Source organism: Anas acuta, chromosome 1 (genome assembly GCF_963932015.1).
Source record: "Anas acuta chromosome 1, bAnaAcu1.1, whole genome shotgun sequence".
Taxonomy (NCBI): domain Eukaryota; kingdom Metazoa; phylum Chordata; class Aves; order Anseriformes; family Anatidae; genus Anas; species Anas acuta.
Window position 1 is genome coordinate 190,873,887 of NC_088979.1, and position 16,733 is coordinate 190,890,619.

Sequence of the window (16,733 nt, forward strand, 5' to 3'; positions counted from 1 at the left end):
TGCTGCTGGCCTGCAGGAGTAGGAACATCCAGTCTGCGATCAGCTGTCCCCACAGAAGGGAAGCTTTCAGGAAACTTCTATTTTTAAGGGAAGCTTGCCAGAAATGGATCAGGATCAGGAGAGATTTATTTCGAGGGTAAAGGCAACAGGAGGGGTTCCAGGTGGTGCAGAACATTCAGCTGCCCCTCTGCCCTTCTACCACACCTGAAAGATTGGGCTCTGGAGTTGGAGCTGGGTTTGGTTGATGTGGAGCAGTTAACGAGGTTGATGTGACACCACGTGAGAGCAGTTTTTCTGAGAAGCTGCTTGGCATGAACAAGGCACATTTACAGAACACTGCAGGTAAAAATCTGTTGGTGTAAATATAATAAATGGCCTGACAAACTCCCGAGTGTAACCCTGCGAGTCCCAGGGCTGTAGCACTCTGTTTCCAGCCCGGCCTCTACTGAGCCAGAGAAGGGAATGGTGACAAAGCGTCGCTGCAGGAGAGAAACCACCATCCCTGCCAGTGGTTTGGCGTGCTGCGTCACACAAGAGCTCACAGGTTGATTAAAAAGGATTGCTTGGGCTCTACTCTTCAGCCTTCCCTGCCACCGATGCAGAATGTATAGGCCCCATAGGCATTGGTCTTAACCTTTCAACAGCATCTGCAGAAACTTTCCCTTCTGGCCAGCTCCACCCTTAAGTTGCAGTTGTTTACTCTCGTTTGCCTTTAGCTCTCTCATATTTTGACCCACAGTCAGTTGTTTGGTTGTCTTGTCATTTTTGTTGTTTTGCTTTGTTTGTTTGTTTGTGACCTTGCCTGGAGTTATTTCTTCCCTGTTATCCCCCTTAGGGTTTGTATTTCAGCCTCACAGCCTGAGCAGTAACACCAACACAGCAGCCTTCCTTCATCATTACTGAGGAGACACCAAGAAGAGGCAGGGAGCTGGTTTTCACTCGTGGTGTTTTACAGCATGCATCCAAGGCCCGTACAGCTTCACACTCCGAGCACAGACACTTCCCAAGGGAAATGCTGCACTGGAGCAGGATGCTGGGCTACAGCCCTCCTGTCCTGTGAGCCAAACGTGAAGGAAGGAACGGTGGTGATCCACCTCCTCTCTCAGGGACTCACCCAGTACAGTCATATTTGAAGAAATGCACCACAAGGCCTCCTTAGGGCTTTTTCCTAATACCAAACTCTGGGCTGTGTTATTCATTAACCAACTTTTTCAGTAGCTGTATTTCCCACTCAGAGCTGGTAACACCCGAGGCCATATCATTTTACTTGTCACTCTAATAATATATCTTTCTTGGATAAATATTCCATTGGAATTTTTTTTTCCTAAGCCTCTCCCTAGAGACATATTGTAGAGTTTCAGTAAATTTACCTGCTTTGTATCTGGGACAGCATAGGGCAAGGCAGAGAAACTGGTGTCTACTCTAACAAGTTGTCATTTTGTTTTTGTATTTTAAAGTTCACAGAACCGAGCATTTCAGACATTCTCCAAGAATGTTAGCCTGTTTTTGAGGATTCACGAACATCTTTACTCAAAGGGTTGCTAATTGTGTAATAAACTAGATGGCATTATTTTCTAAAACCACCCCACTACTAGGGAAGGTGTGGGGAGCTGGGGGTCGGCCTCTTCTCCCAGGGAACTGGTGACAGGACCAGAGGGAATGGCCTCGAGTTGTGCCAGGGGAGGTTCAGGCTGGCAATGAGGAGCCATTTCTGCTCAGAAAGAGCAGTCAGGCACTGGGATGGGTTGCCCAGGGAGGTGGTGGAGTCACCGTCCCTGGGGGTGTTCAAGGAGAGGTTGGACGTGGTGCTTGGGGACATGGGTTAGTGGTGGCAGTGGTGGCAGGGGGTGGTTGGACCAGGTGATCTGGGAGGGCTTTCCAAACCTGAATAATTCTGTGATCCTTACAAGCACACTACAGAGTTGAATGCCATGAGTGGAAAAATAGCTGGACTGTGGGGGAGGAGGTCCAGCTGGGGGCTGTTAGGAGCAGCATGCGGCTCTGACAGAAGCCCCGTTGTGTTGGACAAAGACAAAGGCAGGGCCCTACAGCAGGGGAGAGGCATAACCCCAAGTCATTGACCAGGCCGGGTGCCATCTGGCAAAAGGCAGCCTTGCAGGACAAAGGTGGGCAAGCTCAACGTGAGGCAGTAACAGGCCCCTGCAGTGCTGAAAGCCAGCCCCACGCTGGGCCACATCAGCAAGAATGCGGGCAGGGGTCTGAGGAACCGAGTGTCCCCTCCTGCCCTGGCTCTTGTGAGGCTGCATCTGCAGAGCTGCCTCCAGCTTCAGCCTCCACAGCACGAAATGCAGTACGAGTGCCGAGGTGAGTCCAGTGCAGTGCTACCGAGCTGGTTAGGAGCTGGAGCATGCGATGGAGATGCTGAAAAAATGATTTGTTCAGCTCTAAGGTAAGGTTAAGAGGGGGAGAGTTCGAACTGCTCTATTCAGCTGCATAACGGGTGAGTGCCACGATGGAGCCAGACTCTACGTGATGGTGCACAACAAAAAAAGCAATAGGCGTAAGGTACAGCAATGAGAATTAAACACAAGGGAAAAAAAAAAAAAAAAAAAAAGGGCCTTTGTAACATAGACGAACAACAAAAGAGGGACCAATAGGTGTTGTGGAATCATCTCAGAGACTGTAAGAACTTCATAAAGAGGTGAGCAACCTGATCTCAGCTTTGAAGTTCCCCCCGGGTATTTTGATTTTTGTTCGTTTGTTGGGGAGCTGGAGGAAGGGGGAAGGAGGTGTCCCAGCGATCTCCAGAGGGCCATTTCAACCTAAATTATTCTGTCACTCTATACAATAATAATAATAATAATACAATAAATAAAATTATCAAATAAGTAAAAGGATTCTGGCTGTTGAGATTATCAATAGCCAGAAATTTGGTGTTTCTGCTATTAAGCACTTTCCTCTATAAATGTAGTGTCCTCTGGTGAGGCATTCACTGGGATCTTGGAAGCCCTTGAGGAAGAGCAGAGGAAAACACTACACACAGTGGAAGGGTAGAGCAGAGTTTTTCCAGAGCATCTACAGGAGCAGCACGGCCCATTCACTGCAGCTCCCCCTGTGCTTGCTGATGCCCCTGGTGAGAAGAAGCAGCGGCAGGTGAAGCACCCAGCATTAACAAGCCCCCTTCTTACTGCTCCTGTCTCATCCCACAGCCCTAGACTTCTACCTTCTACAACCTGATTTGGAAAAACACGTCCATCGATTCAGTTCCTCAGTGAGCCAAATACTTCTGCAACCAGCTTCACGTCTGGCCTGCAGTCCCTGTTTCTCTTCGTTAAATCTTTTAAGATTCTTGGTAGTCTATCTAGTCCTTTGCAGTTAGGTAGAAGCTTTAAGTTATTAGTCATATTTTGTAAAATGCCCGCCTTCTGTTACAGCAGATATTAAATCTTTTAACCAAATTTAGTTTTAAATAACCAAGACACTTTAAACACACAAAAATAGATGTAAGCCTTGCAGTTGTGATTGAAATTAATTAGCACTGTTGCTATACTGGAACCAGGAAACTTTCAGATGTTTTGTCAAATGCTGTTTTTTGGTCACCAGAAATTTAATTCCTCATACAATAGTCCATGTGAGCTTCTCAGATATTATCCTAAATTATCACACATTTAGAACCCTCATTTAGCAGGTAATATCACATGAACTGTGGCTAATAAATCCCCTACCCGACACATTATCTTTTCAAGGAAACAAATTGTGCTTTCTTAACAGTGAAATTAATTTTAAAAATACGTACATTCCTAGTAATAAATCAAACTGGGGTTTGCTCTTAGTGATTTTTGGAACCGTTCCTCATAGAAATACACACCAGCCTGTCGTTCCTGTGTGTTTGTGCTTAGAAGTTCAGCCTTCAGCATGCTTTTCATGCTGGTTATCTTTGTTGACCACTGAAGGAGAAACTTTGCCAAATGCTGTTTCCCTGCCCCAAACACTGACCTTTACCTACCTTTCTCTCCAGGTCGTCAGCTGTTCCTTCCTGTCAAGTCAATCATTGTCTCATGTTCTCATTTTCAATAGATTTTCTGTCATTATTTCTCCCCTGCTGGCCGGCTCAGACACTTGTTTGTACCCCTCTGCACCTCAAACTACTCTTTCTCCCACTGGTCTTCTTTAGGGGGAAAAAACAGCAAACAAACCCAACTTTGCTAGTTCAAAATCTTCTGAAAGGGAGTAGAAAAGTGAAATGCAGGAATGGGTTGGGTAACCATGAACTGTGTCTTTTTTTTAGTGAGACATTTTGCTTCATCATCTTTCTCCTGACAGTGGGTAGCACGGTAGAAAGGGTACCTGATGTCTCGTCCCTGTTTGCACGGACTGTGCTGCAAAGCCAAGTAAAAATGTTTAAATCTTTCTCCCTCATAGCTGCTACTCATTGCTTTTGCAGGCAGGAGGGGGACTTTTCTGTGGGATCTTGTAAAACCCCGTTGGAAACAGAGCACGCCTGGGATGCCGCGGTTACCTGCACTGAGGGGTTCGCCTTCTGCGGCACCCTTTCCCTTTCTCCTGACAAACATCTCGCAGAGCTGCACCGCAGCTCGCCAAGCGCGGCAGACAGGCGACAGACCCGATTTCCCGCAGTTCTGCCGTGTAATTTTGGGCAGTTGTCGCCGGCGGGCCGCCGCTTTCAGCCCTCCGCCCTGAGGCGGCGCCGTTCTCCCGCCTTCCCCGCGGCTGACAGAACCCGCCCGGGGGCCCCGGCGGCGGGCAACGGAGCAAAAAAAAAAAAAACAAAGGTGGCGGCTGGGCGGCTTCGTTCTCGAAGCTTCTCCCCCTCAGGGCCAACGGTTGTAACGGGCGGCGGCTACGAGGCCTCCCCTGGCAACGGCGAGATGGCGGCGGGCGAGCAGGGGGGCCGCGACTACCTGGAGCGCCACAGGATCCCCGAGCTGCTCCGCCGCCTCAGCGCCCTGCTGCTCTACCACCAGCCCGGTGCGGCTCCCCCGCGGGCCCAGGGTGGTATTTGGGGGGAAAAAAAGGAGATTTGGGGTCTTTAAGGTGGTGGCTGCTGGGAGAGATGCACCCGGGGACGGGGCGGGGGTGCTGAGGGAGAGGAGGTGGCAGGAGCAGGGTGTGGGTGGGGTGGTGCTGGTGACTTGGTACCTTTGGAGAAAGACCTCGGTGGCTTGGTTCCCTCGAAGACAAAGACCTCGGTGGCTTGGTTCCATTGCAGAAAGACCTCGCCAGTTCCTCATCCAGGTGCTGGAAACAGTGAAGGCTGGCAGGCAAGGCGAGGGGACGTACCCATGCCTGATGGACGAGTCCAACCTGGTCGCCATGTTCCAGATGCTGGATGTGGCAGACCTGGGCTCCATCACGCCCGCGCAGTACCGAGAAGGTCAGTCCAACCCAGACGACAGTCAGCACACTCCCCTCTGTTTAAACAGTTTTGTTAAAACAGTTTCAAAAGCATTGTATTAAAACAGCTTCAACCCTATCTGTATGTATGTAAAAGCATCAGTACATCTGACCACACAACATGGACCTTGGAAAGTTAAAAATGATAAAAAGATAAAAATTTAAAAGATAAAAACGTATGTTTGGTTTTTTTTTTTGTTTATTATATCTAGGCCACTTTCAGGTGTTAAATTATTTTTTTTCAGATTTATATAGGAAATTCTGTTTCCTTACCTTTAGCTCTTAAAACCTTGGGACTGAGCACAGACAACCTGCACGTTGGTGATGATGAGAACGTCACACTGGACACGTTCAAGGAAGAAGTGTAAGTATAATGGAAAGGGTATGTGCAGAGTTGCTATGCACAGATCTTTTGCTGTGGCTTATGTTTTATTTACAAAAGCATGTCAGTAAAAGACTTACTGGTGGTTTAAGCTTACCCGCTGTGCACTGAAAGATATAAACAGGCACTATTGCTCTAGCCTGATGGGTTTGCTCAGCACTTTCCTCAGCCATCTCACATTAGGACCCACACAAAGCCGGCCTGTCAGCTTTCCTTCCCTACAAGCAGCCATCAGGTAGCCCAGGACTGAGAGCACTAGTCCAGAAATGTCAAGTACTTGAGCTCCATTGTTGTTTCTGCCTGATATAGCAGAGGTAGTAACACATAGCTAAAACAAGCTTAGAATTTCTCACTAATTTCTCATCATTACAGTACAGTTCTAGGGAGGATATTTTGGTAACTGTGACAATCACTGAAAGAAAACTAAAACTAGTTATCTAACTGGGCATTATTTTATTTTTTCCTAGGAAGAAGAGGTTGCTGGAGATTTGGGCTGTGTATTAGATGGAACAGGAGTATGCTCTATATATTAAAAATAGGCATTTTGCTCCATTCTTTCGCTGCTGTGTCAGCTGTGAACAACTGATTTTAAACAGTGCTCTCTTCTCTTTTTTTTCTCCTCTCTTTCCTGTAGCAATCAGCTGAAAAGGACAAATGACAAAAAATTGTTTACATTTACCAGACACGTGAAAGGTATCTTTTGAGAACTGCCTTTCTTAGTAAGATTATCTTGTTAAAAATAAGTAGAAACCTCTTTAAAAAGAAAAAAGCATCGTAGAGTCTCCTCCTTCAGCTAGTAGCTTACTTTGTTAATCATTGGTAATGAGACAGCAAATAAAGTTAATTTTAAAAGTTGTGACTTAAGACTTTTTTTAAACCTCTTTTTATATATATGAAAAAAACAGTTTCAGGAAGAAGTGTTCATGGCTGAAAGATAGCAGTGCCAAGTAACATAGCATTTATTAAGTTTTAAAACAGGCTCAAAAACAAGAGGTCTTATTAAAAAAATGGGAGACTTTGGGACAGAAGAAAAAAGAATATAAACACAGGAAACAAATTGACAAATTCCTTCATTCCATCCCAGGTCCTGCATAGGCATATTTTAGATACAGAACACCCATTACCTGGGATTTAGAGATGTAAAAACGTGTTTAAGTGAGAGTGTCATAGTCATTAGTAATGAAGACTGTTAGCTTTTAAATGTAATGACCAAGTGGTTACGTTGAAGTAAGACCTGTGCAGTTAGAAGCCAAGTCAGTAACATTTTCAAATAATTTTAGAGTATATACAATAAATGGTAAAGATTAGACCAAACCAATTATATAGCATACAGTTTTGAAAAAAAATAACACAACTATGTTGTAACTTAATCGCTTTGCTTTTGTTTGAAGTAAGTAATCTAGATCAAATTATTAACCAATTTTGAAGTCTTTATTTTCCTGTATTTGGCCAAATAGCTCTCAAATTGAGAAGAATCTCAACATCCCGTTGAGCTAATTTGTAAACGCCAAGTTCATTTAATGCTGCTGTTGCTGATGGCTGGTTTGGCTTCAGTGATGCTTCATTTTCTGAGGCTGACTGTAGTACATCCTTCAGCAGCAAGGCAGAGCCAACATTCAGGTTCAGGATAATGCAGGCTTCTTTTATGCTATGGGAGGGAAAAAAAGTTGTATGAATTAGTAAAAGACTCACCCATAAGATGCACTTAACTTTGTATGCACAGTGACTAAGTAGAAGGCTTCCAAGGATTTCTGAAAAGGATCTAAGTACTGAACTGAAAAGTGCTGCCTAGCATACTTGGTCTTGCTCTCTTAGCACTTTGTGTTACAAGCACCAATATTTGCCATGCTTGGCTTGACTTTTACTTCTTAAGTTTTCCACTAGTTTAAACAATACAGAAGAGAAGTTACCATATAATTACCTGTCTAGCCTTCCCAAGCTAGGTTTCTAATTATCAACAGAAAACATTATTTGGTATATTTTAAAAACACACCTTTACAGAAAGCTGCTAGAGTTTGAACATTTTCTCTTATTAATCTCATTAGAGAGCAAACAGATACCCTGCCACATTGTTTCTAGTACAATAGCCACGTACCCACTACACATTACTTTTTACTGTTCCTTTCCGCATCTTTTTTTAAGCTATGAATACTACATAGGTATCGATTACCTTTGTAAAGGTGATGTGCTCAAAAAAAGTAAGATGCTGCTACAAGAACATTCCAATTAAAAATGCCAATATATAACCTTCATCTTCAAGTGTTCAAGGCTTCATGCCACGTTCTGTATCGATCTTTAGACGTGTAGTAAGATTTCTGTCCCAATTAGCACAGGAGTTTAGCATTGGACTCTGTATAAGACTGTCAGCTATTTAAAAAGACTAACCAAAAACAAGGTTGCTTCTCACCAGCGAAAGCAACTGGACTGCTACGCAGGGCAATTCTAAGCAGGAACATAGTTTAAAGTAGCCTAATCTTTGAGTAGTTTCTTTTGCCCCACTTTTTGAATTCTGCTTACATTCCCTAAGTTCATCTATCTGCGCGCAGCAGACATCCTCGCTGTGCTAAACACTCCAGAACATACATCACAGTTGCTATCTGAAAACGTGCTGCAGAATCAAAACTTGCCCTGTTGTAAACACGGAAAGATGATCCACATAGTTCAAGTATTTCTTACTCACTCAAAACTGTGAAAAAATGTTGGTGATGCACAAAACATTCATCTGGATGTTCTGTTCTGAAACACTAATGGATCAGAAGTTTGCCTACTTACTGCTTGAAGTAGTTTTCTGGCCTCTTACAGTAGTGTGAAAATAAAGGGAAGAGATTTCTACTCATGTCAAACTGAAGTTGTGCTGCTCCTCCTTCATTGAAGTGATTCGCCATGATTATCTGCAAACACAGAGGGGGGGGGATCTTCTGTTTAGGCCAGTCATCAACACCTGCACAGTACTGCATACACTTCATAGATACCTACCTCCTGATAGATGAATGTATCCACTTTCTCTGCGAGCATTTGCCAGAATATTTTGAATAGTGAGTGACAGAGCTGCTGTTCCAGTTGGAGCAGGCGGTCTCTTAGGGTCAACAACATCGGGCAAGCTGTGCTCGACAGAGACATTACTGCTTGCTCTGCTTGAGACGGTAAAGATAGCCACCTGAAAGAAATTTCACTGTTATGACTTCGATGTGACAATTATTCATATTACAATAACTGAAATTGAAATTATCCTGTAAGAAAATCTTAGCCAGTTACAATGGTTCAGAGTTGCCTCCTCTCCCATTTCAAACCTAAAGGTAATCATAGTCTAATGCTTTATTTAAATGTCCTTTAATGTTAAGCTGATGCTTTAGTTATAAATCTGAACATGTTTTTTTCCTTAAAAAAAAAAAAAAAAAAAAAAAAAAAAGCTAATCTATAAAATCATCAAGCTGTTGTGTTAATTTTGAAGTGCTTCAGAAACTCAACCACAAAAATTCAAGAAACCCTGTGATTCTGTGAGGATAGAAGCAGTAGTTACAGGCCATTTTTAATACTACTTGGAAGAAAGTAACTCTCATCTGAACTAGAGTGACCCAGCATTCTTCCTAGGGTTTTCAAGACAACATGCCCGCTCACTGCAGAACTACTTTAGAAAGCGTAACATCAAAACAGGCTTGACGTAAGGATAAAGAAAATTTTCCAATACTTACTACTCCGTGCCTTTCCTATCCAGGAAACCGATTTCTCTTATTAGCTATTCTTGCCTTTATTTACCTCAATGTTTTAAACAGAAAATAATATTGGAATATGAGAAGAGAGCAAACAGAATCACCTCTCTTTTTTGTACAGCTTTGCAGCATCTGTGACCTCTTTGAAGACATGATGTACTTGACGACTCAACATATCTTGTTTCAGGCGCTCCAGGAGGTTAATCATCTCATCAAAGACAGAGCTCTCCATTGAAGCCAGCTGCCCCAGCTGTAGCTGGCTGACAGTGCTACTTTCTGCACAAACCTCCAGTTCAGCCTGCTGTAGCTGCAGGAAGAACTAGGGGAACAGAAGAAGACATAAGTACTAGCAAAAATCATCTTATGATTTGAACTCCGCGTTTGTACTTTAACAGACAGGGTTCTACAAAACATGCTCCTGACATGTTTATAAACAAAGTCTTGAAACTTAAAACATTGTCCTGATTCAATTAAAACTGTTTTAATCCTAGTAATGCAGCTGATGTGGGTCCCAAACACAACAGCAGATAGGCAATGGCATGTTTGCTGGTCTGACAATAGCAAGAAGTGGACTGAGTTGAATGTGACACAGCGGTAATGAAGTTGGTTTTGCTTTTAAGCACGTCAAGACACTTTTGTAGATGCAGCTGTACAACACAAAAGCTGCTCTCCTATCAAGTCAAGATTATCCTCTGCTACAGACAGTTTCCTGTCAAGACAAAAACAATTTGGAAGCTGCCCATCTCCCACAAAATGCTTATTTCTGCAATAACCACAGAAAAAGTTGACATACTACAGCATAGCTATGATGCCACTGGGCTACTACAGAAAATAACTGTACCCAACACCCTGTTATCAAAGAGTGACTTTTCCAGACACCACCTGAACCAAGCTGTAATGCAGGCACCCACGCCAAATCCATTTAAACTAGCTCAGCATAGGGATAATTCAAGAAGCGTGCACATTCTACCACAACACATGCACTTCAGCAGCAATACTATTAGTACTATTAGTTTTAATTTTTCCATAATTAATTCTACTGAATACATTTACATAAATAGTGCTGAAAATGTAATATTTGATTATGAAACAAACAGAACTAATTTATTTAAAAAAAATTTACTTACTACATTGTCAGCCCAGTCTGCCAGCACTGTTGCGATATAGTTAACGGCGTTAAGGATCGCACAGTATCGGAAGCCTAAAGAAGCTCTGCTCTCTTCCTTCATTACTTGAGTTAATCGTATCCTGAAATCATCAACTAGCTCCTTCTGTAGCCCCAGGAACTGCAGTTTTCTGGAAGCTGTTGGAAGGTTCTTATACCTGTCTAGAAAGACATTATCAAAATATTTAATGTTTCCCAGCACTGAAGAAAAGGTTTTGAATACGAAGCATTGTGGTCATCTTTTTACATGATGTTACTCCTACAAAGACGTCATACAGCATTTAATTTTTAAAAAGCTGACTTATTTTTAGCAACCTCAAGAAACTACTCAATGCAAAAGCTAATATGTGAAGAAATATGTGAAGAAACAACATATCTGAGATTCCCCTCCCCCTCACGATTCCACTAGCATATTGCATCCTAATACTTTAGGAAATACGTTATCATACCACACCAACTAGCAATATCACATGGCCCCTATAGCCAGTCACAGTGTAGGATAAAGCCCTTCAATATACAAATAAGCACCTCCTGAAAAGGTACATCCTGCAGATTGAAGAGGAACGGTACGATATTTTTCTTGTTGAATTGTAACAAATCATATTCTCTCCATAATTAATGGGTTTGAATGTGGTAAGTTGCAAATTATCAAATTTAAAAAAATGCATTTGAAAGTACGTCACTACTAGCTCAAGATTATTTGTGCTAGATAATTTCCTGCTCATCTTGTATTTTGGACAACTTGAATTAAATTGTGAGTATCACAACTTTACAAAGTTATTTGCTGAGTATTTTTGACACAATAGATATTTAATAAATAATATCTGCAGTTTTTCTACTAGTCATTATGAACAAGAGCAATGTCCACAGATTGGCAGTTACCTGTTATAACTAACAACAGAGTCATAAAAGTTTCAGCGCAGTCTGGGACTTTCATTTCATCTACGTCGGTGATATCTTTGTATTGCGATATCCACGCAGCCTCAGATGAAAGCATGGAGTCCATTTTCTGAAGAGCAACTGAGCACAGAAATTGTAAATTATTTTAGTATTTAATAATGAAAAAAATTTCTAACAACAACAAAAAAAACAACCCTAAAAACAAACAATATATAAAAATTAAATCTTTATCCCTAGTGAGTTAAAATTTACGTTTTCAGATCATAAAAAAATATTGATGACTGGCTTCATGCAGAACCAATTCCAGTAACAGCATCACAAAGGCAGGTATAAGAATTCTGTCGAGGCTTTTTTTTTTTTTTTAATAGTTGGCTTGTTCCGTTCCAATGTATTTCTTCTGGTTTTCAAAAATTAACACCCTCTCTCCATTTCAATTTAAAGTCTATCCTTGTCTGCACACTTAAATACACCTCTGTCTAAAAATAAGCAGGCTGGATCCCATACAGCTCAGGGACAACAGTCCTATAAACTTCAGAAGCACTATTAGAGCCAAACCATTTTTTAGTCAAAATAAGTGCAGAGTATAAAAATATCACAGAATCACAGACCAGCTTAAAAAACAGGGCTGGACGCAGCATTAACCCCTGGGGAACTCCTTTCATTACTGACCTCAGAAATAGATCTTTTAGCGTAGCCCAGTCCAAGTGACTTATCCTGTTTGAGAAGACTATTTGTATTCTGCACAATCAGAAAGAAAACGTGTCAAGGCCAACAAAATCCATCACAAGTCTTACATTTTTTTTCCACTGTTAGCCACCTCTGGAAGCAGGACTCTTCTGAGAGAATATGCATGCAACTGGGAAGGGTGCTGAGGTAGCCATGAACACTGTAGAGCTCTCTCTCAAACTGAAGTACCTCATCCACAAGGTGACAAAAGAGGGCATCATCGTATAACAGGAATGGAATATCAGCAGCCAGCTTCTCCAAAATCAGCATTACCAGAGCACGAGAGAATTCAAGCTTTTAAAAGAAAATAGTGAGTAAAATATCAGACGTGTACAAATATGGGCAAATGTGTATGATCTTAAAACTGTTACTAGGCTGAGTTAAGTCTCACCACAAGTTTAGTGAAACCAGCAGAAGAATGCTTGTACAAATTGACTGTATAAATGCTTGCATATAAAACACACAAAGTGCTTACCCCAGCATTCACTGAAGATCCTGCCTTGTCCAATATCGGCTGGATTTTGTCATCAAGGAACTTGGAGTGATTTCCAATCCACATAAGCACTTGTGTTAAATACCATTCAGGCTTATTTAAAAAAAAAAAAAAAAAAAGAATGAATCCCCTAACATACGTAATACTATTAAAAATGCATTGTATTAGCAACTGTAAGAGTGTGAATGTATTTACATTTACTCAAGACTGTCAACACAAACAGAGACTTGTGCAACTACAATATTAGAAAACAGCTCTCCAAGTCTGCTGTAGATGCATTACAGCAACATTAACATTTACCTGTAGGAAACCTGCTTCAGTGACAATTCTCAGATAAAATACTCAAGTCTTTGAAGATAACTCATTACAAAAGCAGGTCAGTTTCCAACTGGCGAGGTGGACATCTCTCTGGCCCAGAGAAAATGTTTATGCCTCTGGAAGATCTCCACGTGTTACCTTGGCATCTGTCCCCACTAAGGGACACACAAGTACTGCACAATTTAAGAATCCTAATTTCAGAGAAGAAAGTGTCCAAGCGACACAATTTAAATACAGTAATGTATCTGTTGATTAGAAAAATAAATAAATAAATCACACTGCTTTCTCCCATACCTTGTTTAAGACATTGGTTGGTTTATTTCCAGTGAAATGATATTTGAATCTTTTCTGCAGAGGATTCAGCATGATCTGGATTGGAAGGATAATGGATGGTGATGGGGGTAAGGAATACTTTTCTGGAAGCTGTTTAGGTTTGGTTAACAGTTCATCGCTAAGTTTGACAGTCAAGGACAAATTTAAGTGTTGATTCCTCCAATGGTAAAATTTCAATCAAGTGGCTTTACAGGAGTGAACACTTTAGCTCTACCTTGTTGGCTAAAGGCAGTATTACACAAGGCATACAAGTCCTCAAATACAAACAACACTCAAAATGCTTCCGTTTTATAAGTTATGTTAAATAACTCTGGCTGCTAAGGATAATTTATTCAGTGACACTACAAGTCACTGAAGTCAGTTTGATTTAGGAAACCGGAATCATTTAAAAAAAAGAAAAAGGGAAGGAAAAACACCATCATCAACACCAAACCCAAGGGCTATCCAAGAGACGTGCATATTCACGTTTCCTAAAGAAGTATCAGACTCACAAGATTAATAAATGCTATTCATGATTTTCCACTTTGAAGCAACTGATTTAAGTGGCCCAGTCTCTGATAAAATTGTTACTGGCTCCAGGTTGCCCTGAATGACCTTGTTTCTTCCCGGTCCAGTCCTGCTGATTTAAACATCAACAAAAAAGCTACAACCACTCCAGGAAAAAAAATGAGTAAAAATGCTTGTTTGAACTTCAGCTGTGCTTGATTTCACCCACAAACAAAAGGAACAGGATGAGCAGCAGTGCCTTCTGACTTACCTCAGAGGCAAGTTACTATTTCTGCTCAGTGAAAATTGTTCCATTTTTTAAAATTCCCTTCCGAGACAAACATCTTGAGTTTTCTCTCTCTTCTTTCTGGGACTGCATATATTAAAGTGATTAACACAGATTTCAAGTAACGCTAGGAAAGTAAAAGCATTAACTACGTCTAATTAAAAAAAAAAAAAAGCATCATCATTTGTATTAATATAGGTAATCTTGCTGAAAGTATAGAACGTAAGGTGCGCACATCATGAAGCCTGAACTGCAAGTTACCATGAAATCACTGAATCTGATGACTTGGAGTTATGATCCTGCTACTGCTAAAAAGAGGAACTTGAATTTTAATTGAAAACGAGTTTTAAATTCTTGCTCTGGCCACCTAGCATTATCTATATGTAAAGTACCTTATAATGTTAATACAAAGTAACATAAATTCGATTTCATTTTTGACTTTCGAGAGCTCTGAAATCTATTATCCTTACGAAAACACACCACAACTATTTAAAAGGATACGAGGTTTGCAATTTCAGAAGCTGACAGAACAACGTCTCCAAATTGTTGTATATGTCAGGAGCATTGGCTGGAGCAGCAAGGCCAAATGCCTGAGACTGTGGTGGCCCCACAAATGGCCAGCGAAGCTGGGTCAGCACCTCTTCAAAGTCACTGCAACATAAAATATGTACTTTAGCACAAACCTACAGTACAACACAAAGGCGAGGCAGTGACAGTGCATCCCTTACCTTGACAACTTGTCCTTAAGAATTTTATGCCAGAATTTAACAGTGGATCTCACAAAAGCAAGAAGATGAGAACAAGATGACTCCTGAAGTTTAATATCCAGTTCTGCCATAAAAGCTAGAGTACTGGCTGCCTCTGGAACATTGTTGGTCATCAGATACTGCTGAATGTTATCACTATAAAATTCAAGAAAAGTTGAGGTCAGACATTCACTAAGAATCATTTGTGCATCAAAAAATTGAGGTAAAACTTAATCTAAAATATTTTAATGAGACAAACGTGGTTACCACTCTCATCATGTATATGCAGTGCTAAGCCCTGAAAAGGCTGTGTGATAACATTAGTGAGAATATTCTTAAAGTATATAAGATTTTAAAGTATACCAACTTTACCTTAACTCTTCTATTCGTGAAATCCACTTAAGATAGGACAGGTGCCGTTCGATCTCCTCTACTTGACTAATCAGCACACCAAGCTCCTCCATCCATGGCTCAGCTTTCAGTAAGTGGCTATCAATTGCATCAGATAGAAGAGCTTCTTCCTCTAGAAGCCGATTCAGGGATTTTTTAGAATCTTCTGCATTCTTCAACGCCTTCTGAATTCTTTTAGGGACTTCAGATGAAACTGTAAGTACCTACAGTTACAGAGAAGTATTGAAACTCACATAAAAATATTGTGTTATATAGAGTGGTATCTTGAAATTTCAATACTTTACTTCAATTTAGTTAAATCTTATTTTACTACTTAATCAGTCATAAGGCACATTCAGTATATTAATAAAAGGGAAGGTGCTTACCTGTTCTTCTAACTGCTTTTTATTTTCAGACAGTTTATCGATAAGGCTGCCCAGCTTCCTCAGAGAATCATAGTCGTTTCCAACTTCTCTTTCCACAAATTCAGAAACATAGTATGGGATATCGCAATGGTCTAGATCTCTCGTGACTTCTTTCTTTGTAACGTTTACAGTTGCCATGTCTTCTTTATCTGCAATACTAATCATATAACTTCAGTTACTCACCGCTATGACAGCACTACCAGCTAGAAACCTCCCGAGGATACAAAACTCAACGAAGAGCAGGGCAGTTCAACTCAAATAAGACATTTAATAATGATCCTGCATTACGTGAAACGAGATGTTAGCTTAAGTCTTAGCTGAGAAATCTTGCTTACATGTGTTCCTCTGGTGGTTTGTTATATATTAACTAATGAAGTGGGACATGAGTGCGACTGAAAAAAAGTCCCAAAAGCATGACTTAATAATCATTGTAAATAGTTCGGCATGTAGGTAGTTTATACTTAGGCAAGTTAGAAAACATGGAAACATACCAATAAATAAATAAATAATAATTTTGTGAAGTAGAAAGAGAAGCCACAATCCCCCTCTTTACCTGTTCACACACAGAAGCATCAAGTGCTGAGAGATTTATAACTGGCCAAGGCTCCACTCTGGTCTGACGTTACCAATCATCGCTTCTTCTGCCAGAGCGACGGGGTTGGGGGGACACCCGTGAGGAAGCCCCGGCAGAGCCCAACAGAGGAGCACGGCATCGCCTCGAGGAGCTCCACAAGGCCCTGGGCGACCCCACAGCGCAGCCCCACAGCCGGGGAGCCCCGCGCCGGCCCCACAGCCGGGGTGCGGGCACCGGGTGACCGCCACCACCGGGTCCCCGCCGCCGGTCCCGGGGCCCTCAGCGTCCCCCGTCCCCCTCAGCCCCTGTGAGGGAGCCGCGGCCGCGCGCCCCGCCCCGCCCCTGCCGCGTCAGCGCCTCGCTGCGCAGCTCCAGGGCGCACTGCGCACGCGCGGCCGCTCCCGCCCCGCCGCCGCCTGAGGG

The 16,733-nt window shown here is 42.0% G+C and overlaps 2 protein-coding genes across 2 annotated transcripts; one reads left to right on the forward strand and one right to left on the reverse strand.

The window, feature by feature from the left end:
- Positions 1–4,266: 4,266 nt before the first annotated feature.
- On the forward strand, positions 4,267–6,622 carry EFCAB10 (EF-hand calcium binding domain 10). Its single transcript, XM_068669805.1, has 4 exons — positions 4,267–4,950; positions 5,192–5,356; positions 5,656–5,740; positions 6,226–6,622. Exons 1-4 carry the CDS (start codon positions 4,359–4,361, stop codon positions 6,260–6,262), a joined length of 879 nt encoding a protein of 292 aa, XP_068525906.1. The 5' UTR covers positions 4,267–4,358; the 3' UTR covers positions 6,263–6,622.
- Positions 6,623–7,167: 545 nt separating this feature from the next.
- On the reverse strand, positions 7,168–16,680 carry RINT1 (RAD50 interactor 1). The gene is made up of 14 exons (XM_068669793.1): positions 16,290–16,680; positions 15,698–15,893; positions 15,294–15,535; positions 14,904–15,077; positions 14,677–14,826; positions 13,365–13,521; positions 12,735–12,845; positions 12,328–12,553; positions 11,516–11,653; positions 10,596–10,795; positions 9,573–9,787; positions 8,735–8,915; positions 8,531–8,649; positions 7,168–7,406 (listed from the first exon to the last, which is right to left on the reverse strand). The coding sequence occupies exons 1-14, from the start codon at positions 16,307–16,309 to the stop codon at positions 7,190–7,192; spliced, it is 2,346 nt and encodes a 781-aa protein (XP_068525894.1). The 5' UTR covers positions 16,310–16,680; the 3' UTR covers positions 7,168–7,189.
- Between the last annotated feature and the right edge of the window lie 53 nt (positions 16,681–16,733).

Bases quoted from the DNA above. Each gene is read 5' to 3' on its own strand.
- EFCAB10 (XM_068669805.1), top strand. From the start codon at position 4,359: ATGTTTAAATCTTTCTCCCTCATAGCTGCTACTCATTGCTTTTGCAGG. The intron at 4,951-5,191 runs GTGCGGCTCCCC...GTTCCATTGCAG, and splicing joins GCTGCTCTACCACCAGCCCG to AAAGACCTCGCCAGTTCCTC. The intron at 5,357-5,655 runs GTCAGTCCAACC...CCTTACCTTTAG, and splicing joins GCCCGCGCAGTACCGAGAAG to CTCTTAAAACCTTGGGACTG.
- RINT1 (XM_068669793.1), bottom strand. From the start codon at position 16,309: ATGCTTCTGTGTGTGAACAG. The intron at 13,522-14,676 runs GTATCCTTTTAA...TGTCAAACTTAG, and splicing joins CTTCTGAAATTGCAAACCTC to CGATGAACTGTTAACCAAAC. The intron at 12,554-12,734 runs GTAAGCACTTTG...TTCTTTTAAAAG, and splicing joins GATCTTCAGTGAATGCTGGG to CTTGAATTCTCTCGTGCTCT.